Source organism: Plasmodium knowlesi, assembly GCF_000006355.2.
Source record: "Plasmodium knowlesi strain H genome assembly, chromosome: 11".
Taxonomy (NCBI): Eukaryota; Apicomplexa; class Aconoidasida; order Haemosporida; family Plasmodiidae; genus Plasmodium; species Plasmodium knowlesi.
The window spans coordinates 71,961-91,630 of NC_011912.2; the positions used below are offsets into that span (position 1 = coordinate 71,961).

The 19,670-nt window shown below is 36.4% G+C and overlaps 3 protein-coding genes across 3 annotated transcripts; 1 reads left to right on the forward strand and 2 right to left on the reverse strand.

The window, feature by feature from the left end:
• Positions 1–1,029: 1,029 nt before the first annotated feature.
• PKNH_1101800 (conserved Plasmodium protein, unknown function) lies at positions 1,030–8,926 on the reverse strand (the record flags this gene model as incomplete). Its single annotated transcript, XM_039114119.1, has 2 exons — positions 1,030–8,631; positions 8,831–8,926. The coding sequence occupies 2 exons, from the start codon at positions 8,924–8,926 to the stop codon at positions 1,030–1,032; spliced, it is 7,698 nt and encodes a 2,565-aa protein (XP_038969739.1).
• A 1,134-nt stretch (positions 8,927–10,060) lies between these two features.
• On the forward strand, positions 10,061–11,481 carry PKNH_1101900 (conserved Plasmodium protein, unknown function; the record flags this gene model as incomplete). Its single annotated transcript, XM_002261158.1, has 2 exons — positions 10,061–11,204; positions 11,339–11,481. The coding sequence occupies 2 exons, from the start codon at positions 10,061–10,063 to the stop codon at positions 11,479–11,481; spliced, it is 1,287 nt and encodes a 428-aa protein (XP_002261194.1).
• Positions 11,482–12,124: 643 nt separating this feature from the next.
• On the reverse strand, positions 12,125–18,400 carry PKNH_1102000 (conserved Plasmodium protein, unknown function; the record flags this gene model as incomplete). The annotated part of the gene is made up of 1 exon (XM_002261159.1): positions 12,125–18,400. The coding sequence occupies one exon, from the start codon at positions 18,398–18,400 to the stop codon at positions 12,125–12,127; it is 6,276 nt and encodes a 2,091-aa protein (XP_002261195.1).
• Between the last annotated feature and the right edge of the window lie 1,270 nt (positions 18,401–19,670).

A 19,670-nucleotide genomic window follows, 5' to 3' on the forward strand; every position in this document is an offset into this window, starting at 1 on the left:
CATTATAATAAAATAAAAATGTGCACCAAATAACTGCAATATGTCCTTTGTCAATTTTCCGCTTCGTCAAAGGCGAATAGCTGCAACTGCGAAACTTAGCTGGAAAATGTGCAACCATATTGTGGGCACACAAAAATGAATACAATTAGATGAAATGTACGCTATTACAAAGCCACCAAAAAATTTACTTCCTAATGAACCATATAAAAAACGTGTAAGGTATCTATCCCAAAGTCTATAACACGTAGGAAGATATTCACCCACGAAATATAAGTAATCATCTCACACAGAACTCCGTTTGTCCTACTACTTCTAATAAGCTCTGTTCCGAAAATAGGAATATCCTTGTATAAGTTGTTCTGTATAACACCACCGCATAAAGTGGAACCCTAGAATTGCTAATCATTCCACCGTCCACATGATTAAGAGTGTGTTGAAATGTACACTGTGGGGGATATGTATTTCCACACGGCTACCTTTGCATACCAATTAACGGTGGCCCCATTCTAACATTAGTATCAGTTACCATTTTTCTGAAATCGCTCACCTTTCTACCATTTCTCATTTCAAACGGATGGCATAGGGCCTCTTCGATGGGAAACTAATAACCCCTTGCGTAATCATAACATTTGTAATGGTGTGGATCTGACGACTGCACTTTCTATCCCACACGGATTAAGTAAATCCGTAAAAAAAAAAAAAAAAAAAAAAAAAAAAAGGCCACCCCAATGGATGACAGTTTAAGCAGTACTACATCCCAACAAATGCTCTTCTTAACTTGCGCAAAAGATACATAAGGTTAATTTTAAAAGGAACAAGCATATACACACAACACACCATGCATGTGTACAATATGGTAAAAATGGACAAGGATACAGGCGTACCTACATATATACATATGTATATATATATGTATATGTGGAGAAAAAAATATCTACACTTGTCTACTCCGAAAGAATCACCATTTCCACGCGACGAAAAGTGGGCCATCCAAAGCAGCACCCGCGGAAATTAACCCTTTCCAATTCTTTACAAAAAAAAATGCGGGTAATTGAGCATTATGGAATACCGCAAATTCTGGGTGACATGCTCGGGAAACAGAAATATCTTGGACTTTTCTCGTATCTTAAAAAAAGAGATAAACAGAAAGGTGGAGAAGTGAGAGTTCACACTCTTATCCTTGTCCATTTCATCAAAAAGGCCAACATCCAATTCTTTAATTCTGATGTTCAAGCATATCTCTTTATCGCGCTCATTTTGATAACCATAACAGTTGTACATACATAAGAGTATGTTCAGTATATCCATCAAATGGTCAAATGACTTCTTCACTTTGTTTTTCACAATAGAGAAGTAAATATGATTATATACCTTTTCCCACATGTCTGTTTCGCCTATTTCGTGCAAGAATATTTTGTTGCAAAAGAGGAATTGAAAAAATGTTTTTAGAACTGCTAAAATGTTCACATTATCTTTGCTAACCTCAAATAGAAGGCATAAGAATTTTTCTACCTGATTAGAAAAAAACGCTTTTTCCCCGATTTGAATCATGCCTTGTTTGCCGTTCTGTGCACTACCCGGAACGCTTGGCTCGATTTGCCCCTTTTGTGTAGTTGGTCCATATTTGTTTGTACCACCTTGTACCCCCCTCAACTCTTCAATGCGCATACCCTTCACAATATCCTCGTGACGATATTCCTCATTTCCTTCAAATCGAAAGTTATGAAGGTACTCCATTTTAAACAACCTGTTTAAATACTGATAGTTGAAAAGGTGCAACCAAGCCCTCATCTCATCTTCGCTAGACAGGAAATAGCAGAACAGGCACATCCCCAACTTAAAAAAGTGAACACATAAACTAGTGTCATAATTAGGGACACTTTCACAACAGTTATGGAAGTATTTATCCATAAAAAAAAGGAAGCACTTCCATAATTTTAAAAAATTAAAATTTTTCAAATAAGTAGAGGGAATATTAAAAACCAATAGGTATATGTGCTGAAACAGCTCAAATTCGCCTACATCCGGGAGTACTTCCAAAATATCATTAAAGAGGGTGTAAATCTCTCCCTCATCAAACGGTACCCCTTTTTCCATCACTCGAATCTTGACGGATAGGTTGTCGAATTTGTCCCCATTCGCCTTACTTCTAACCACAAGGAAGAGCATAAATGTAAGGTATTTTAAAAGCGCCAAAATGGAGAAAAAGCAAAGGTCAGCTTCCCCATTTTTGGCCCCCCTAAACAAGTCCCTTATCTTGCAATACAAATTTAAAAACTTCTCCACATTTTCTACCTCCAACTCGTCACAATTTTCGCACTTATACATGTCAATGAAGTAATCCAGAAAATTTTCTATCGATTTAATGCATGCCTTCTTATCTTTCGTGAAGGGGGAATCCAAAAAGGTGTAGAACTGTTCTACGTATTCACTAAAGAATTTGTAAAAATGAAAAATGTTTCTCTTGTGTAAAATTTCGTAGATATCCTTATAATAATTATTATCAACGTTTTTCATATTTTTTAATATAAAACTTGTGGCTATTAATTTGGACTCCATTTTTTTTAGTACCATTTTATTTTCTTCTTCGAATGTTTTCTTCTTCTCCATTTCCTTTTTCCATATGGAAACAATTTCGGCGGTAAGAACGTTGGTTACAGCCCCACACAGATCTCCTGATATTACAACATTCTGCTTTGACCCAAGTAAAGTTAATTCCTTTTCAACATACTTTCTTACCCTTTCTTCTGCGTCAATTCCTTGGTGCAAAATTACTTCCTCGTCGACTATGGGGGGGCGTCTAACCAATTCACCTATTACGGTTAAAAGGGGCAGATACTTCGACGAATCAGACTGGAACAAGTATCTACCCTCACAACCGAATGATGGACCTCCTATTTCTTGGTCCACCTTCTCCTTGAAGTTGCCTCCACTGATAAATTCCTTCACCTGACAGTTCACGTCGTGCACCATCTTTAAATCTTCGTACTGCTTTATATCCCCTACTCTCCTTTGGTCCCTGAAAATACGATCATCATCCAAATCGAGGAGGTATTTCTTCTTCAGCAAGTAAAGAATTACCTCGCTGGAGTAATTTCTAGCCTGTTGTACATCCCTAACATGCCGTGTCGATGTGAATTTCTCATCTAGCAATGTACAATGAACAAACTTCACATAATGGTAAAAGGGAATTCTGTGCACGAGATAGTACACCAAGTCGTTCAAATAAGACAAGTAAATATTACATAAATGCTTTGATATAAACTCCGAAATGGAGGAAAAAACCATTATGCAAAATCGAACATTTAAAAATGCATTACCCTTTAGTAACACCTCGTATCTATCTAGTAACTTGATAATTACAAAAGAAACAGAACTTAACATAAACTTACCTACGTTATTCTCTTCAAATAAAAATGAAAAAATATATTTGGCGCTCTCTTCGATGTCTGTTAAATGTTCATACTTGCTGATTATTTTTTCTAAAATTTCTTTTTCCTTTTCTAAATTATTGTACTTAACCAATTTGATAAAAAATATTTCCTTCTTTGTGTAATTATCCTCCTTCCCCTCATTTGGTATTCCCAGATCGGTATAATCTGTTCCCATCCGTTCGCTGTTATGTATATAGAACTTCAGCAATGTCTTGGCGTCGAAGCTGACACCTTCCGATGAGAGAATACAACTGTTTAGACAATCTCTAAAATACAGCTCTACCTTTTTGTTCTTTTCAAATTTTTGGTAACACTGCAATATTTTTTGTATAATTTCGTTCGTATGGCTACCTCCTTGTGGGAAATCCTCTTCAGAGATCCCTTCTTCATTTTTACTATACAACTCCCTTGTGCATGGTTCTCCACTTGAGTGATTGCCCCCTCCCTTTCCTGTTCTCTCAAAGTTGTTAAGAGTGGATAATCCACTATATCCAACACTGATGTTAGTACACCTGTCAGGGCTACCCATTTCGGAGAAAAAACTAACACACGCACTTTTAAATGTATTCAAAAAGGTTATACATATTTCTTTGTTCATTAGGGCTGACTCAATAATCGCACAAATGAAGGACAAAAAGGCGGCAATTTTTTGGCAGAATATTTTCAAGTCTATCTTCTTAAGAATATCTGTTAGGAAAATCAGCATGGCATCATTAATGAGCTCGTTATGATTAACCGCGACGAAAGTGAGCAGCTCTATGTCCAGAGCATTCATGAGGTAAGCAGAATCGATGGTGTTGAAATTCATTTGTAAGAACTCTCGCTCGATCCTTTTCATAGTTCTACTCACATCTGTCACTGATATGTGTTGAAAAATTTTTAATTTTATTATATCCTGCCGCCCTTTTATCGTACGAACTAACAGCTCCTTACAAATGGCCTTTACGGTATGACATAGTCTTCTGTTAGCCTTTTTAAAATCGTCCACACAGAGGGAGGGGGAAAACTCATACGCAACCCCCTCGTTGCTATTTCCAACTTCGTCTCTATCAACAACATGGTTATAACTTTTGCTCCCTCTTAATTTACTTAACATGTAAGTCAATCCATGTCTGTCCAAATTATTACCACCGTAGTATTTCTTCAAATCGTGGGCGAAGAAATCGTTCATTTTTTTATCCCACTTGTACAGCGCTAAATCAGAGTACTGCATGAACAGAAAGGCATACACATAGCTAAAGCAGTGCCTTCCCAAGGATGTATAATGCCCAATTAATTCAATGTTCCTTTCGCTACTAACATAATCATACACATTGTTCAAGACATAATCTTTTCTACTTTCAAACTTCTTTATTTCATTTATAAAATTATTATCTATATCCTTTTCCTTCTTTCTAAAATACGTTTTGTACAACAAATTTTCATTTGCATCACTGAAGGTGCGGTACACCCGCTCAGCCAACTTTTCCACCGCCTCCTTCACCACTATTGTGGCAGACACATCTGTGGAGCTACGGGTTTTACTCTCTAACATCGCCCGTTCGTCTGATCCGTCTTGGTTAGGGATTCTCCCCTTTGATTCACCAAATAGGGATATATCGTCATGGTAATACTTTGCCTCCTCCAAAATGTCGCAACTCATTTTTCGCTCCTTCGTTATAAATGTATTTTTCCCTTTCGTGAATTTTCCATCATTTGATAAGGCCTCCATATTGCTCGTGCTAACAAGTCTTTCTGCACCCTCTAACAATGTAGTTACTCCATTATCCTCTTCAACAGGTATGCCACTTCCCCTGCTCGTTTCTCCTCCCTTTAAGAACAAAAGTACCCTCACCAGGTTCTCCAAATCATTGATGTCTACCATAAACTGAACGGAAAGGGCAAAAAACAAACTGCTTAATGCTACGAAGCAGTACTCAGAATAAATGTCACTCCTCAATTTGATGATCGAAATAAAAAACTCCGCTATCGATGTGAAGTTCTTTTTTATGTGTTCCAAAAACGGATTATAATTTATAACATAACACAAAATTATGCACAGAAACTTGTTTCCATCATTTGTTCTCATTTGCGTATATTCCAAAATGGAACTTAAAAAATCAGATGCTATCTTATCCGCATAGATTCTATCAAATCGCAGAATCATGTCCGATATGTAACGACCATAGAGTTGTTGAATTTGTAAATTATCGATATGAAAGGAGTTCCTTATGTCATCCTTTAGAATGGTGTTAATATCATCATCCCTAAGTGTGGGTAAACAACTTAACAACTTTAACACATTTTTTGCTAAACATATATTAGCGCCATTTAAATTACCTTTGGCGTATTTCAATATCTTCATGAGAATCTCCACTATATATCGAATTTGAACAAAAGAATCTTCTCCCCCTTGCGGCAATTCTGAGTATCTACTTTCTTTTATCATTTTAAGCCATGTCTGCACAAAGTGCCTTGAAAAAAATACCAAACGGAGAAATTTCAAACAGTACCTCAACAAATCCGTTTGTTCAATTTTTCTCTCTTCCTTCAAATACCTATAATGTGTGTGAAGCAGAAAATTTGTAACCAATTGTACAATTTTCGAATACCTTTCATCAATTTGTTTTTCCTTTTTTATTAAGTATCCAAATACGTATATATGTGCGCATAGTACGTGACTTTCTTCCTTCGATTTTTCTACTACTTCCTCCACATTTTTTGACGTAAAGCTAATCAATAGATCGTCAAATAGGTCGGCGTGCGTTTCCTTGCCTAAGAGATATATTTTGCACAACAACTTTGTTGCCTTCTTGGCCATCTTATGATTGCCTACGTACAACATATTGCTTAAAATGAACTGCATTCTTGTCTTTGCTAAAATGACCAAATGGTTGTACAGCCCCTTCTCGCTCTTCCTTAAAATTTCAAAATGTTCCTTCGTAAAGTTAGCGTGTACTTCTTCCTTTTTCATCCTCTTCAGAAAGGTACGTATTCCCCTTAAAATCAGTGTAAAAACGGAGCAGTACACGACTAGGTAATCCTCCTTCATGTTGCTTTCACGATTTATCGTCCCCATTAGAAACAGATCCAGAATTAAAAGGGCATAATAGACACTTTCAACATGGAAGAAGGAGCAGAAGTTTATCTTCCTATAGTACTCAACCAGATTGTGCAGTTGGTCTATCCTATACTCTACATAATGCGTGTTTGCATATTCTGTGGCAAGGTCTGCATTTTGTGTGAAAGCACAACTGGGTTGCGTTATTTGGTTGTACTTTAATGATTCTTCTTCGCAATTTCCTTCATCACAATTGTGTTCCTCGTAATTTCCTCCATCGCAAATATTATCAATATACCCGTCCTCCACGTTAAACAACTTTTTAGAAATAAAAAAGGTGTAATCGTCGAACGCGATTTTCTTTTCCTCCTTCTCCTCTTTCAAGTAATCCCTTGCTAAATCTGACAAAACTACGTTACTGCTCCTTTCAAATAAAAGAGGGTAATACACATATTCACAGCTCCCCGGGGTGAATATGCTAATGGCCCACTTCATCACCATACTAATTAACAACGCGTTATCTCCGAACGGTACAAATTGATCCAATAAATGTTCAACATTCTGTGCTATTACCTTTCGAATGTCTTTTATCCCTGTTGAAGCAACTCCTTTCTTCCTCTTCAATCTAAACTGTCCATCTTGTCCTGATAAAATGGAGTTACCCATATGGTCACACGATTCCGCATTTCCTTCTATACGATCTATGCACTTTCCCACCTGCATGCACCTCTGGAAGTACTTCTCCAAGGATAACAGAACTTTGGTTATATTATTGTGCTGTATGTAAGACTCACTACTCCTCCTCTTAAACTTCTTCAGTTTATCAAAGAAGGAGTAGGTCAAGGTATACGCCCCTGCCAATACGGTCATATTAATTTTATCCTCTCTCAGAACCTTTTCGAAAAATTTATCTATCATAGTAGAGATATCTGTAAGTGCCCCGTAATTTTCACTACAATCATGATTGGCATTCGTTCCTTCTTCATCCAATCCTTTCAGATAACAAAAAATGAGATGGAAGATGCACTCAACATATTCATGCAGAAACTCATTTGACGATTTTTCCAGAATGAACAACATTAAGTTGAATAGGCACTTCTTCAAATCGTCATTTTTCAGCCTGATGATGGTGTATCCACGTCGATTTAGGAATTTCACAAACTCTCTTTTGTCATGGAACAGAATTTGGAATTTGGAAAATTCGGTCTCAAAGTGGACATTCATTATATCATTATCAAAATGGAAGAAGAAAAAAAATATATAATTCATGAGAGAGTGCAAGTGTGCCTCATCCACTGATACCTCAGAACTGTTCAGAAATAAAATTAATATTTTTACCACATATTCTACTCGGTAAATATTATTATCAAAATATTTCAGTATGTCCAAATTTGTTCCTATAAAATGAGCCTCATTAAAATTTACAAATCTCTTCTTCCCAAGTAGCAGCGAATTCGCATAATCCTTAATTTCATCATATTTTTCGGTGGAACAAAGAACGTATGAAGCGTAACTGAAATTGTGATTACACACAAAACTGCTCAAAAAGTATAACGTATTTTTCTTCATTTTTATATGATTTTGAACCGAGTAATTTTTACTATTTCGAAATTTGTCCTTATATATCTTAATAACATCACTTGGAAGGAATTTTATCTCCTCCACATTTTTGCAGTATATTGGGATCGCCAAAAATTCATTCATATGTTTTATGAACTGGAAAATTTGATTGTCCAATGCAGCCTTCTCCTTATTACCATCTCCCGAAAAATATTCCTCCATTTCCTTCTTATTCCTCTGATCATTTAGAATCTCTAGACATTCGATAAACTTTATCATCAAAAGGATACCCACTTCTCTGTCTCCTGATAACTGGCCGCCATTTTCTATTAGCACCTTTTGAAATTTTATTTTCTCCACATCATTTGCGCTCTTAAAACCGATATCTAAAAATATAGACAAGGTGTTGTTATATAGGATCCGATTCCCCTTCGATTTACCGACGTGTTGGAAATAATTCTCCACTATGTCTGACAGGGGAATGTCGATCTGCTCAAAAGATTTGCACCTCAAAATGCAGTGACTCACAATTTCTATCAGTGTTCTTTCGGGAGTTCCTTCGATAGTTAGCAATTCGTTCAACAGCACGGGGATGAACTGGGAAAAAAAAAAAAAAAAAAAAAAAAAACATAACATGACATGACATGACATGACATGACATAACAAATAAACAAACCACAAAGTATTGCAACCCATCTGGTAGAAAAAAAAAAAAAAAATGTACAACACATAATGCACAGTGAAGGCACATAACCCCTTCCTCAAAATATCCATCTCAAGCGACACGCAACGTTACCTTATACAAGACAGGCTTAATTTTGTCATCCTTCGTCAAGCACAAATGTAGCAGGATATCCTCGTAGCTCTTTTTCTTCACCTCCTCCGCGGACATTTTTACAGAAAAATGTGCCAAAAAAAAAAAAAAAAAAGAACAAGTAGGGGTAGAAAAATGAGAAAAAAAATAGGTCACTTGATTTATGCAATTTTTATAACCCTTCCCATCTATGTTAGCTTCAATAAATGGAGAAAAAATGAATAACCAAGTGACCATGCAAAGCGGCCTTCTCTTTTCAGCATTCCTCTATCACCATTTTAAGGCTACTCACGGTCGAATTCATAATAACACATACAAGTTATCACCTGCGTGTGCTATACAAGCAGGATAAAAAATATAAGAGGCACCAAAAATGGGAAAAACATTCTGCCAGAATTAAACAATTTAAAGCCAAGCAGTCGTAATACTGACTTGTGCAATAGATTAAATTTAAAATTGTGGAAAAAAATAAGAAATGAAATAAAATCGTTTGATGTTTCCTGCTCAAGTCACTGTACGCAAAGTTCGAAATTGCGACCGGTGTACACAAATAATGCGGGTAATGAATACATTTTACACATTCTTCAATTTCCCGAAGAAAAAAAAAAAAAAAAAAAAAAAAAAAAAAAAAAAAAATCGACAATTTTTTATGACGCAAAAAAGTGTACATACCTGAGGGTAACATAACCTTCTGCTTCTCCTACACATGGCATGAGAAATATTTCCCAAACAGAGAAACATCTCTAAGGTCGTCTCAAAAAATTTTCACTTCTCTTAATTATTTCCCATTTCGGTGAATACATTTTACCCGTTATTTTTCAAAAGGGAAAAGTTCAAACAGAGATATTCCATAAAGAGAGGGTGAGAAGAAAAATGCAGTTCCCTCGGAATTTTGTTCACCCAATTATTTCTCCTTTTTAATAAATCTTCTACAAAAATGTTTTTTTTTCCTCCGAGGTGTCTGCTAATGACTGTTTAGCTCTTATCCCTCTGCTCTTTTTTTTTTTTCTTTCTTTGTTCTTGTCTTGATTATCCCTTCAACCATTTGTTTTTATCAACTGATGTCTTTTGGAGGACTTGTTTTATTCTCCCCCATTTGTCATTTGGATGCTCATTCTTAGCACATCGCAGTGTGCCTCTCTGCACCGCATCAACGTTCTGCAAATCAACACACACTGTCTAGGAAAAAAAAAAAAAAAAAAAAAAAAAAAAATGAAATGCGTCCCATTCCCATGCAACAGCGACTATTACTATGATGCCCTTTCCAATGTAGTCCTATCTGATGATGAACAATTTGAAGATCTAATCAACAAAAGATGCGCGAAAAAAAATGTACACCACAATTTAGAAAAAAAGATTAACCAAATAATACACGACACGAAAAAAAACTGTGATATTAATTCAGATTTTGAACAGGTCGAGAAACTTCCAAACCCCAATTGTGAATCCGCCTATTCGGATGATGACTGTCTAGACGACATAGATATCATTTTGAAAAAAAAAAAAACTAAAAATATGTTCTCAAGAGTAAATAAAAATGACATCCTTGGCCACATCACATTGCCCTCTAAAAACACCAAACAGAGAATTTATTCATTACGTGAATATAGCCAAGAGGAAAAAAACGTAACCGGCACAATTAATGAGAGAAATGACAACCCACAAGTTGACCTACCAAATGAGGAAATAATTGAAAAATTAAAAAATGTTCTTTGTAACGGTTTAAATAAATATATTAAGGATATGTTGAAAGAGGAAAAACAGGATTCCCCTTGTAAAGTAACATACAAAGTTAACGACTGTACAAATAAGAACAACTCCTACTACAAAACATCTGATAAGAATAGGGACATTTTTAAGGAGGAATGTGCTAACCGGTGTGAAGCTCCGCGTGAATGTAATCCAAACATGAGGCGAGAAAATTCACTAAAATCTTCCAATGGCAAATTCCTGAATCGAAAAAATGAAAATACGCATGGAACGAAAATACACAACACTGAACAAACATTTGAGGTTAAAACACACGGTAGTGATAAACCGTCCAGAAATCCAAGTTCTGTGATTCACAATAAAAAGGAATATGCTACTCCAACTTCAGCTACCAAGAGAAACACAAACTGGCGGAAAAAAAATTGCAAACATAAATGTGCAAATAGGAACAAATCCAAATATACGAAAAATATTTATCCTTCGAAGAGAAAAAAATGGACAAACGAAAATTCCCTCTCCTTAAATAAAAATAAAACCTTTCGCTGGGAAGGTAATATCGAAATGTACGATAAGCGAATGAACTCTCCCAAGGGACACCTAAAAAGACACTCCATCAATTCCCCTATACGGATTAGCAACTCAAATGGTAATGCATACACAGGTAGTAAAAATAAAATTAAAACATTCCAATTCTGTATACATTGAAAAATAATTATGAATGTTCACATGAGAGAAAAGAACAAACCTCCTTCATATGTTATTTTTTCATCTTCCCTTTAGCTAAACTATCCGCACTGGAACAGCAACACACATATACTACATCGAAAATGAACTGCACATCCGATCCAATTGAAGATTTTGTCTTTAGCCATTTCCAGAAAAACGCCAACAATGACAATTTAGTAGGAAAGTTCCGTTTTTAAGTGGATCAGGGGCTAGGTACATTTCTCTGTTCAATCTCCTAAACTGCTCAGACTGCTTAAGCGCACTTTTCGCCACAATATAGAGACCTTCCTATAACGTGTCTTTCCATCAATGCATGTTCCAGAAGGATTGTCCCTAACCTTAATTATAAAATGATCAAATATGAAAAACAACCCGTGTTATCCTTCTCTGTGTGATCTCTTTCCCCCCTCCCACTGTCCGAAGGTTAACTGAAGCATTTCGCCTATGCCACAAGAAAGGAAAAATTTGAGTGAATGGTAGGAGAGCCAATGGAAGGAATGGTCAAGCAAAAGGACTGTCACAAATTTTCTCCAATTTCCAGTTATAAAAAAAAGTAACAAAAAAAAAAAGGGAAAAGTTTTCCTGCGCTTTATATCCACGCAGAATCGGCACAAATTGACATATCAAAGGAAAAATAAGGGGAATTATTCTCTTTAGTAAAAAAAAAAAAAAAAAAAAAAAGAAACTTTGCGAGGGATTAATTACACAATCAAAGTTGACCCCTAACATACACAGATCTCAGAAAAAATAAAAAAGGTCGAGCAATAATTCATCACGTAGCAAGTGAGGGATTTCACTCTCCCTTCGCCATCGGGTTTCCTTTCACCCTTTTCCGGTCCATCACTGTGAAGGATGCACATAAATATGCTTCGTCCTGGTTAGAGGGAAAAAACGGAACGCGCCGTCCACCAAGTGGTAATAGCAGAAGTTTATTTTGCACTTAACGGGCAAAGTGGAAGAGCAATCAAAATTCATTTGAACTGTTTTTTTAAATTCAACAATTATAGTTCTTCTACATGGTGTTCTGTAACCGGCAAGTTTATCGCCTGCACATCGGAAATTTCTTATATTCCATTCACTAACATCTATTTTGTAATAATTCAATTTGTTTATTTTTTTGAATGGACTGCTTCGTTTTTTTATCTTTTCCTCTTCTTCATTCCCTACGTTAGCATTGTGCACTTTCAAATATTTTTCCTCTAGTTCATAGTCGGAGGTATTCTTCACATTTTGTATTTCCGCCTTTGCTTTTTTCCGCTTTGCAAAAAGAGAATTCTTTGTTTCCTTCTTTTTTGTCTTATTCATATTTTTTAAATACTTCAAAGAATAATCTTCTGCGATAATATTTTCGACCATAAAATTGTATGTTGTTAAATTATTCCGGTGTCGCCTGCTTTGGCATTGACTACTCCTTGGCAGAGGAGGAATCTCCCTCACTTGGCACTTTTCCGTGTCCACAAGGAAAATATCCTCGTACTCTATATACAAAAATAAATTGCCAAAAAAGTGCCTAACATGGTATGGCAAATTTAAGAGGATATTTTTAAAGTTTCCCTGATCGAGCTCTTCCAAAAATGCAAGTGAATCCATTTCGAAAGATAAATTAATTTTTATGTCAAAAAAAGACAAAAAGAGAAAAGGAAATTTCAAACACTTATTATAATTTATAAAATTTGTATTCTTCAAATGTTTTAAAATTATTTTTAATATCTTGTTTATTAAAACGTTTACTGAATATGTCTTACTGGCATTCTTCTTGTCCTTCCCATTTAGCAGTTCATCCACCCCAACTAGCACATGATTAAATTGCTCCATCGAATCGACAGCTTTAAAGTATTTCCCTTTCTTTACTTTCCAAACAGAATTGTGAAGAAAATTCTTTCCTTTAACTTCAAAATTGTTCCATACATTTTCTCCACTTCGAGGAATATTGCAAAAGCAATCCTTCAACGCATTAAACAGAAGAAAGTTCTCCTCGTAGATTTTACTTACGATGGTGTGAATAATCTGCGATATATTTCTGGTATAAAAATAATTCGCACTGAACAGGTAATAAATTTTAATCAATTTTTTGTTTATTTTATGATTTATATTGATAACCTTTTTATGATAAAAATATTCTGGATATTCCTTCTCAAAATTTATAATATTTTCCTGCCTTGGAATTCCGTTGTTCTTCCCTCCTTCATGCAAAATTTTTATTTTCACTTTCAAAAATTTAAATTCTGTAAAATTCCGCTTTTGTAAAATGTCCCTTCCCTCGGCTATCCTTCGTTCTACTCCTTTTTCTCCTTCGGTATCAATTCCACACATTTTTACAACGTGCCCAAGCAAATTGTGTGATTGAATTTCTTTTTCGATTTTGTCTTCGCCGCAACTATTTTCGGATGCTCTAAAAATCTGAGTCTGTTTATTGCCCTGGGCATCCCCTTCTTCAATGGAGTATTGTAGAGTGCTCTCCAAATTAACAAAGCCTTTCCTATTCTGCTCCTCCATTTTTACATTTCTTTTAATAATCGCATCGAGAAGAATACGTTCCTCCTCAATCCCGTTGGACAAATCAATATTTGTATCCTTTCCAACGGGGCTTTCACCTGCAGGGTGTTGCGCCAAATTGTTTGGTCCATCTTTCCCTACATTTCTGTTTGAAATATCCCCCTTGTTCGCTACACTGTGATGAGAAAATGGAACCTCCATATCGGTGGTCTCCTTTTCTACAAATGGATCATTACCCAAAAAAAGGTTACTCAATGAAGTATCCCCCCTGTGGAAGTAGCACAAGTGGGTGAACCCTGTCTCCTCCTTGTCTATCAACCGAGCCGCAATCAATTCTACGCTAACTTGCCGTAAATACTTCTCATACTGTTGAATGGGAGGATCAATCGGCGAGTAAGAATCCTTAACCATAATTTGAAAAAAAATATTCCTAACCATGTGATCCTCCATCATGTCGGATAAACGACGAGAGTATTTCATGTAGGGTTGTTTAAAATGTATTAGATCTTCATCTGGGTCATCCCCTGTGTGATCATCACACTGAACCATCTCCATACTGCTCTTCATTTTTCTCCATTTGTTCATTAATTCTCTTCCCATACAGATTGCCTCTTCTAACTTCTCACTCATCTCCTCGGATTTTTGCACCAATTTTCTTTCCTTGTCCGAAGGGTTAATCGCACAGTTCAACATCTCCACCAATTCTCTACTCTCATTTATGTAGTTAAAATTTGAATCCTTAAACATTTCTAAATATTCCAAAAAATGGTTTGTCTTTAAATTCGATCCGTCGTGCAATAAGCGCCATATATTTTTTTTAAAAAAAAAACAATTTTCTCCAAAGAAAGAAGCATTTTTGTTAAAAAAAAGGTTAAGGATGCTAGATATATACACATAACAGAAACTCCATTCTCGATTGCATATCATTGGTTGGACACAGTGCGGATACTCCAAAAAGGCGTACATCTGATTGGTTAGCAATTCCAATGCTACCTCTTCCTTGCATGGAAGATTCTCCTTCTTTCCCGCTCTGAAATGGGTATCCACCTGGTTTACCTCACTGGTGGTACTGCTAATTTTTGTCGTTTCACTCGATTCAACCCTCCTCTTATCTGTGAAAATGGCCCCTTCGTTCCCGCCCACACCTTCACTCGTGGGACTTACCCCATAATCCTCCTCTTCCTCACCATCATCATCACCACCACCAACCTCTGGGACATCACCTCTATCACCACTTATTATCCCTTTCAACATGCGGGAATTCACTTGGGTCTCACCCTCCAAAGCGGAATTCAAAACACCACTCGATATGTAGTACCCAAATCTCTGAGACCAATCGAACAAATTAAAATGAGGTAAACAATTGTCATTATTCTGTATAAAATTTTTTCTAAATTTATTAAAAAAGAAAGAAAATATCAAACTAGGGTATTTAAATGATAGCACAATCAAAACGGCGTAAACAGAACACCATTCTTCATTGTTGTGTATCATGTGGTCTACTAGGTACACTTCATGCTCGTTAACATTACTATAGTCTTTCGCCTGACCAAAGGATTCATCATTCGTTGGGTTAAGCGATGGATGTATGTTGTACTCATCAAAGATGCCATTTCCCCTACCAGTGACCCCATCGCCTGTACCACCCGCACAGTCGTTCTCCTCTCCCAAATTCCTTTTCAAAGAATCCTGGGAAATACTGTCAAAGTCTATCAAGTGAATGTTTGTTTTATAATGGAAATTATAAATGCACAAATTTTTCAACAAATTCAAGACAACGTACAAACCATTCTTTTCATATTCACTATAGGATAGCATGAGGAATATGTACTTGCGTCTTTCCCTATTTAAATTCTTCAAAAGAACAGATATATATTTATTAAAAAAACTTTTATTTATCGGAACGATGTGCGAAATTTTCCTAATCAAATATGTCACGTAACGGAAAATGTCCACATCTGTGTGGTTTAAAAAAAACACAATGTTTTTTTGTATCATTTCACTTATCTCTTTATCTTGATACATGTCAACAAACAAATCGAAAATCCTGAGGATGAAGAGCAAAATATGTTGTTCATCCTCGTCGTCTATTTTGTTCGTCAACCAACCATTACTGGGCTCGCTATTAAAAATGGTTTCAAAGTTTATTAACAAAATAGAGTTTTTTGTTTTGTATTCTCTTTCCTCTATATTCCTGTTCCTCCCAATTTGATCATTTGTGAAGTTTCTATGTTCTTGCCAATTATTTTTTGCCCACTGTTGATTTGGTATGTTACTCATATTACCTTTGTACAAATTTACATTTCCCCTTTTCGATCCCATATTTCTATTAACACAACTAGGTTGGGAGGTACCCCCCTCTTGCCAACTTCCTCTATTGGAGAGGTCTCTCCACCCTGCATCTCCCCCATCCTGTGTGTACACCTCTGAATACATGTAATTGCTTTTAAAAAAATTCAAATAATATTTCTGCAGGTTTATCATTTTCCCCGTAGTATGCCCCCTGAACATGGTCCCCTTTTTTCCAACCAGGCATCCCACAATTAGGGTTCTGCTGAACGGGGCAAACACATCAGAGGGGGTCTCATCACTCGGTTCGCGCTGATCAGTAAGGTTGTCTTTCTCCATATCGATATTGCCTATGTCACTCCCTACACCCTTTTCTACCTTCTTGCACTTCAGCATGCCCAAAACATAGTTAAATGACTTGAGAGACTCCACCCGAACCATGATACTTTGACATTCAGCACAAAGCGAGAAGAGCGTAACAAAGGAGTTTACCATTTTAAAAAATATCTTCTCGTCATTATTCACAACCTTGGCGTTGTATTTTAAGTTCTTCTTTGTCAGTATATCAATCCCATCGATGTTGCTCTTCAAATAATTTACAAATAAAAAAAAAGCGTAGGAAAGGTTGAAGCAGTCTCTTCTTAGCATAATCAGAATTTCGAACAAGCATACCAGACACTTCAAATTTGCTACTTTTAAAATATCATTTTCTGCAAATATCTTCACACATATATTGGCATAGATATTTAATACGATGCCGAATATACTGTAGTGGAAGTGGTACTGCTCAGAAAAATTTATTATCTTTTTTACACACTGTAGAAGCTCTACAATGGATCTTACCAAATGAATGCACTCCTTATCTGTCACAATTAACATACGTTTTACTTTCTTAGACAGAAGTTTTATTATTTTTTCTAAATAGCATTGCGCAAATGCTTCTTTCTCCTTTCTCATTTGCTCGCTAAGCATCTGCTGGTCCATTTCTTCCATCCGATTTGTATCTACCTCTTCTACAATTGAAGCAGAGATGTTAGGTTCCCCTATCTCGCGCTTCTCCTTGCCCGACATACCGTTCATCGCCGCACTGCTATACAGACTAAAACCAATGCATTTCTCGCACCTACCGCATCTTCCGCATTCGCTGATTTCCTGGACGATATTTTCCGCCAAAACATCGTACTGAGAGTAGCCACCCTGCTCAGCCTTACAACTGGTAGGGTCCAAAACGGCATTACGCGTCCCTGTACCCACATCGAAGAAGGCTCCAAAATCATCCCTACCCCCCTCATCTGTATTCATTCCATTTCCTGAAAACTCAAAATACGTATCCTCTGAATGGTCTCCCTTCGCAGAGTCATTCATATCTAACATGGACTTACTTCCCAGTTTGTTAACAAAACTGGCATCATAATTATGGATAGGATTAAACACGTTTTTTTTTACCTGACCAGTCATATTATTATTAACAATTTTGTTATTTTTAAAATATTTTTTGTTATAAATATTGGCCCGATTTTTGTATATCTTATGTGTGTAGGCCAAATTCAGCTTAGTGGGTGATTTTCCTATGTAGTGGCTGCTACTGAATGGATAATAATTTCTTTGGGGCATATTACTTCCTACCCTCAGGTTTCCTCTAACATGGTTTTCCTTTCTGTTATTCGTTCCGACTGCACTTTCGAAAGTATTTCCACTTGTCATTAAACTGTCACCTACTGCTACTGCGCCTGCACCACCTAGTGAAACGACGCCCCCCTCCTTAAAGGTGGACTGGCTATCCAACCTCCCGGTGTTTACCTCATTGGGATTTCCTACACCTCTGTAAAGCCTCTTATTCGTCCCTAGGGCGCTACTTCCATCCTTGTTTAATATTTTATTTTTCACATGGAAAGCGTTCCTCCCTCCGTCCACATTTGTGGAGAAATAATTACCATCATTGTCATTCCCCCTTTGTGAAATATTCACATTTTGTAAAATGCCTTTTCTATTTTTATTTGCAGCGTTGTTTATTACTCCTCCTTGGACATATCCGTGTGCAGGTGGTCCACTTCCCCCTATCGTTCGGGGGCCAATTCTTATGTTCTGTTGAAGCGCCTCTCTTTCTTCTCCTTGAGCAGGGCCAAAATTTAGGTTATTTATATTCGCATTTATGTTTGCCCCTGTGTTTAGGGTACCCCCATAAGCCGCATTTGGAAGAACAACCTTTCCGCTGTTGAAAAAAATTTTTTTTTTTTTCTTAATTTTTTTCTTTTCCTCTTTAAAATTGTTAACTCCAGCACTATTGTTAACATTTCCCTTTAGTTTTTTTCCTTTCAGTTCCTTTTTCATTATATGTCTATGTGCGTTCACATGTATACGTTAAAAACTTTCTGTTCGTTCGATTCTTAACGCTTTTTGTCTGCTTGGCCATTTCATGTTCCTGCTCTTCTGTGGGGGGGGAGCGGTGTGTGCAGAGAGGGGCCTCACGTCAGATAGATCCTTCTTTCACCGGGTCTCCTTATAGGTGAAATAATTTTCTACACTCACCCAATGTCCACCTCCTTCACTTTCCTATTTACAAGAATGTCCTTATAGCGAACAAAAGCAGGGGAATTAGTAGTGTTACAACTACAGGTAGAGAATCCTTGTGCTTACCCATACGCTGTGTTCGTCTCACACAAGCATATGAGCGTATGTGACACCTTGGCCCCCTTTCCCCATTAAAGCCTTCTAAGGTAAACACATATATATGCTCACCACCCTCTCAGGTACATGCATACGAGGGTTGATATTTACGCATATATAAATAATACACCTAAACAAAAACAAGCCAAAAAAAAAAAAAAAAAAAAAAAAAAAAAAAAAAAAAATTATATCTAAGCTATGCTTATTGAACCTTTCACTATATCAAAATTAATTTTTCCTTTTATGTTCAAAATTTATATGCCCCATTTGGGGTGGGTTGGAAAGCGGGAAAAGAGAAATCTTTCATTGTCATAAAGAATGGATCGAAAAAAAAATCCTTAAATTTATTTCCCTTTCACCGATAATATATATACGTACGCATAAATAGGGGCACATAAGCATGTGACCATGTACTTGCATAAATTGCCCTTGTCGGAGCCTTCATTTGTCATAATATATACAATACACGTCTGCGCCCCTTTATTTCGCATTTGTCATTACGCAACTTATGTACTTCCTCCTGCAACGCACTTCTAAAAAAAGGTCATGCTTGAGGTATACATTTTCTCACAAGATGGGATGTCCCGCCTTACTTCGAAACGCTTCTACAAATCCTCAGGCAGGGAAAAAAAAAGAAAAAAAATAAAATAAATAACTTTCAAAATGAAAGTATGCAAATTTGTTGCACACCGTAGAAAAAGAACATCCGCTCAACTGCTCTCAACAGAGTTGTAGTATTTTTCGAATTAAAAAAAAATGACAAAACGTCGCAGTGGGATGTTCCCCTTCGTTTTGATAAAAAAAAAAAGAAAAAAAAAAATTGCCACTTTTTTTGTATCCATCTGAGTATAGACCCATTCATTCTGTACAAATTATATATACATAGATCCAAATTTGAAAAGAGGAGTAATTTTTCCTTGGCGTCAGGGGAAAT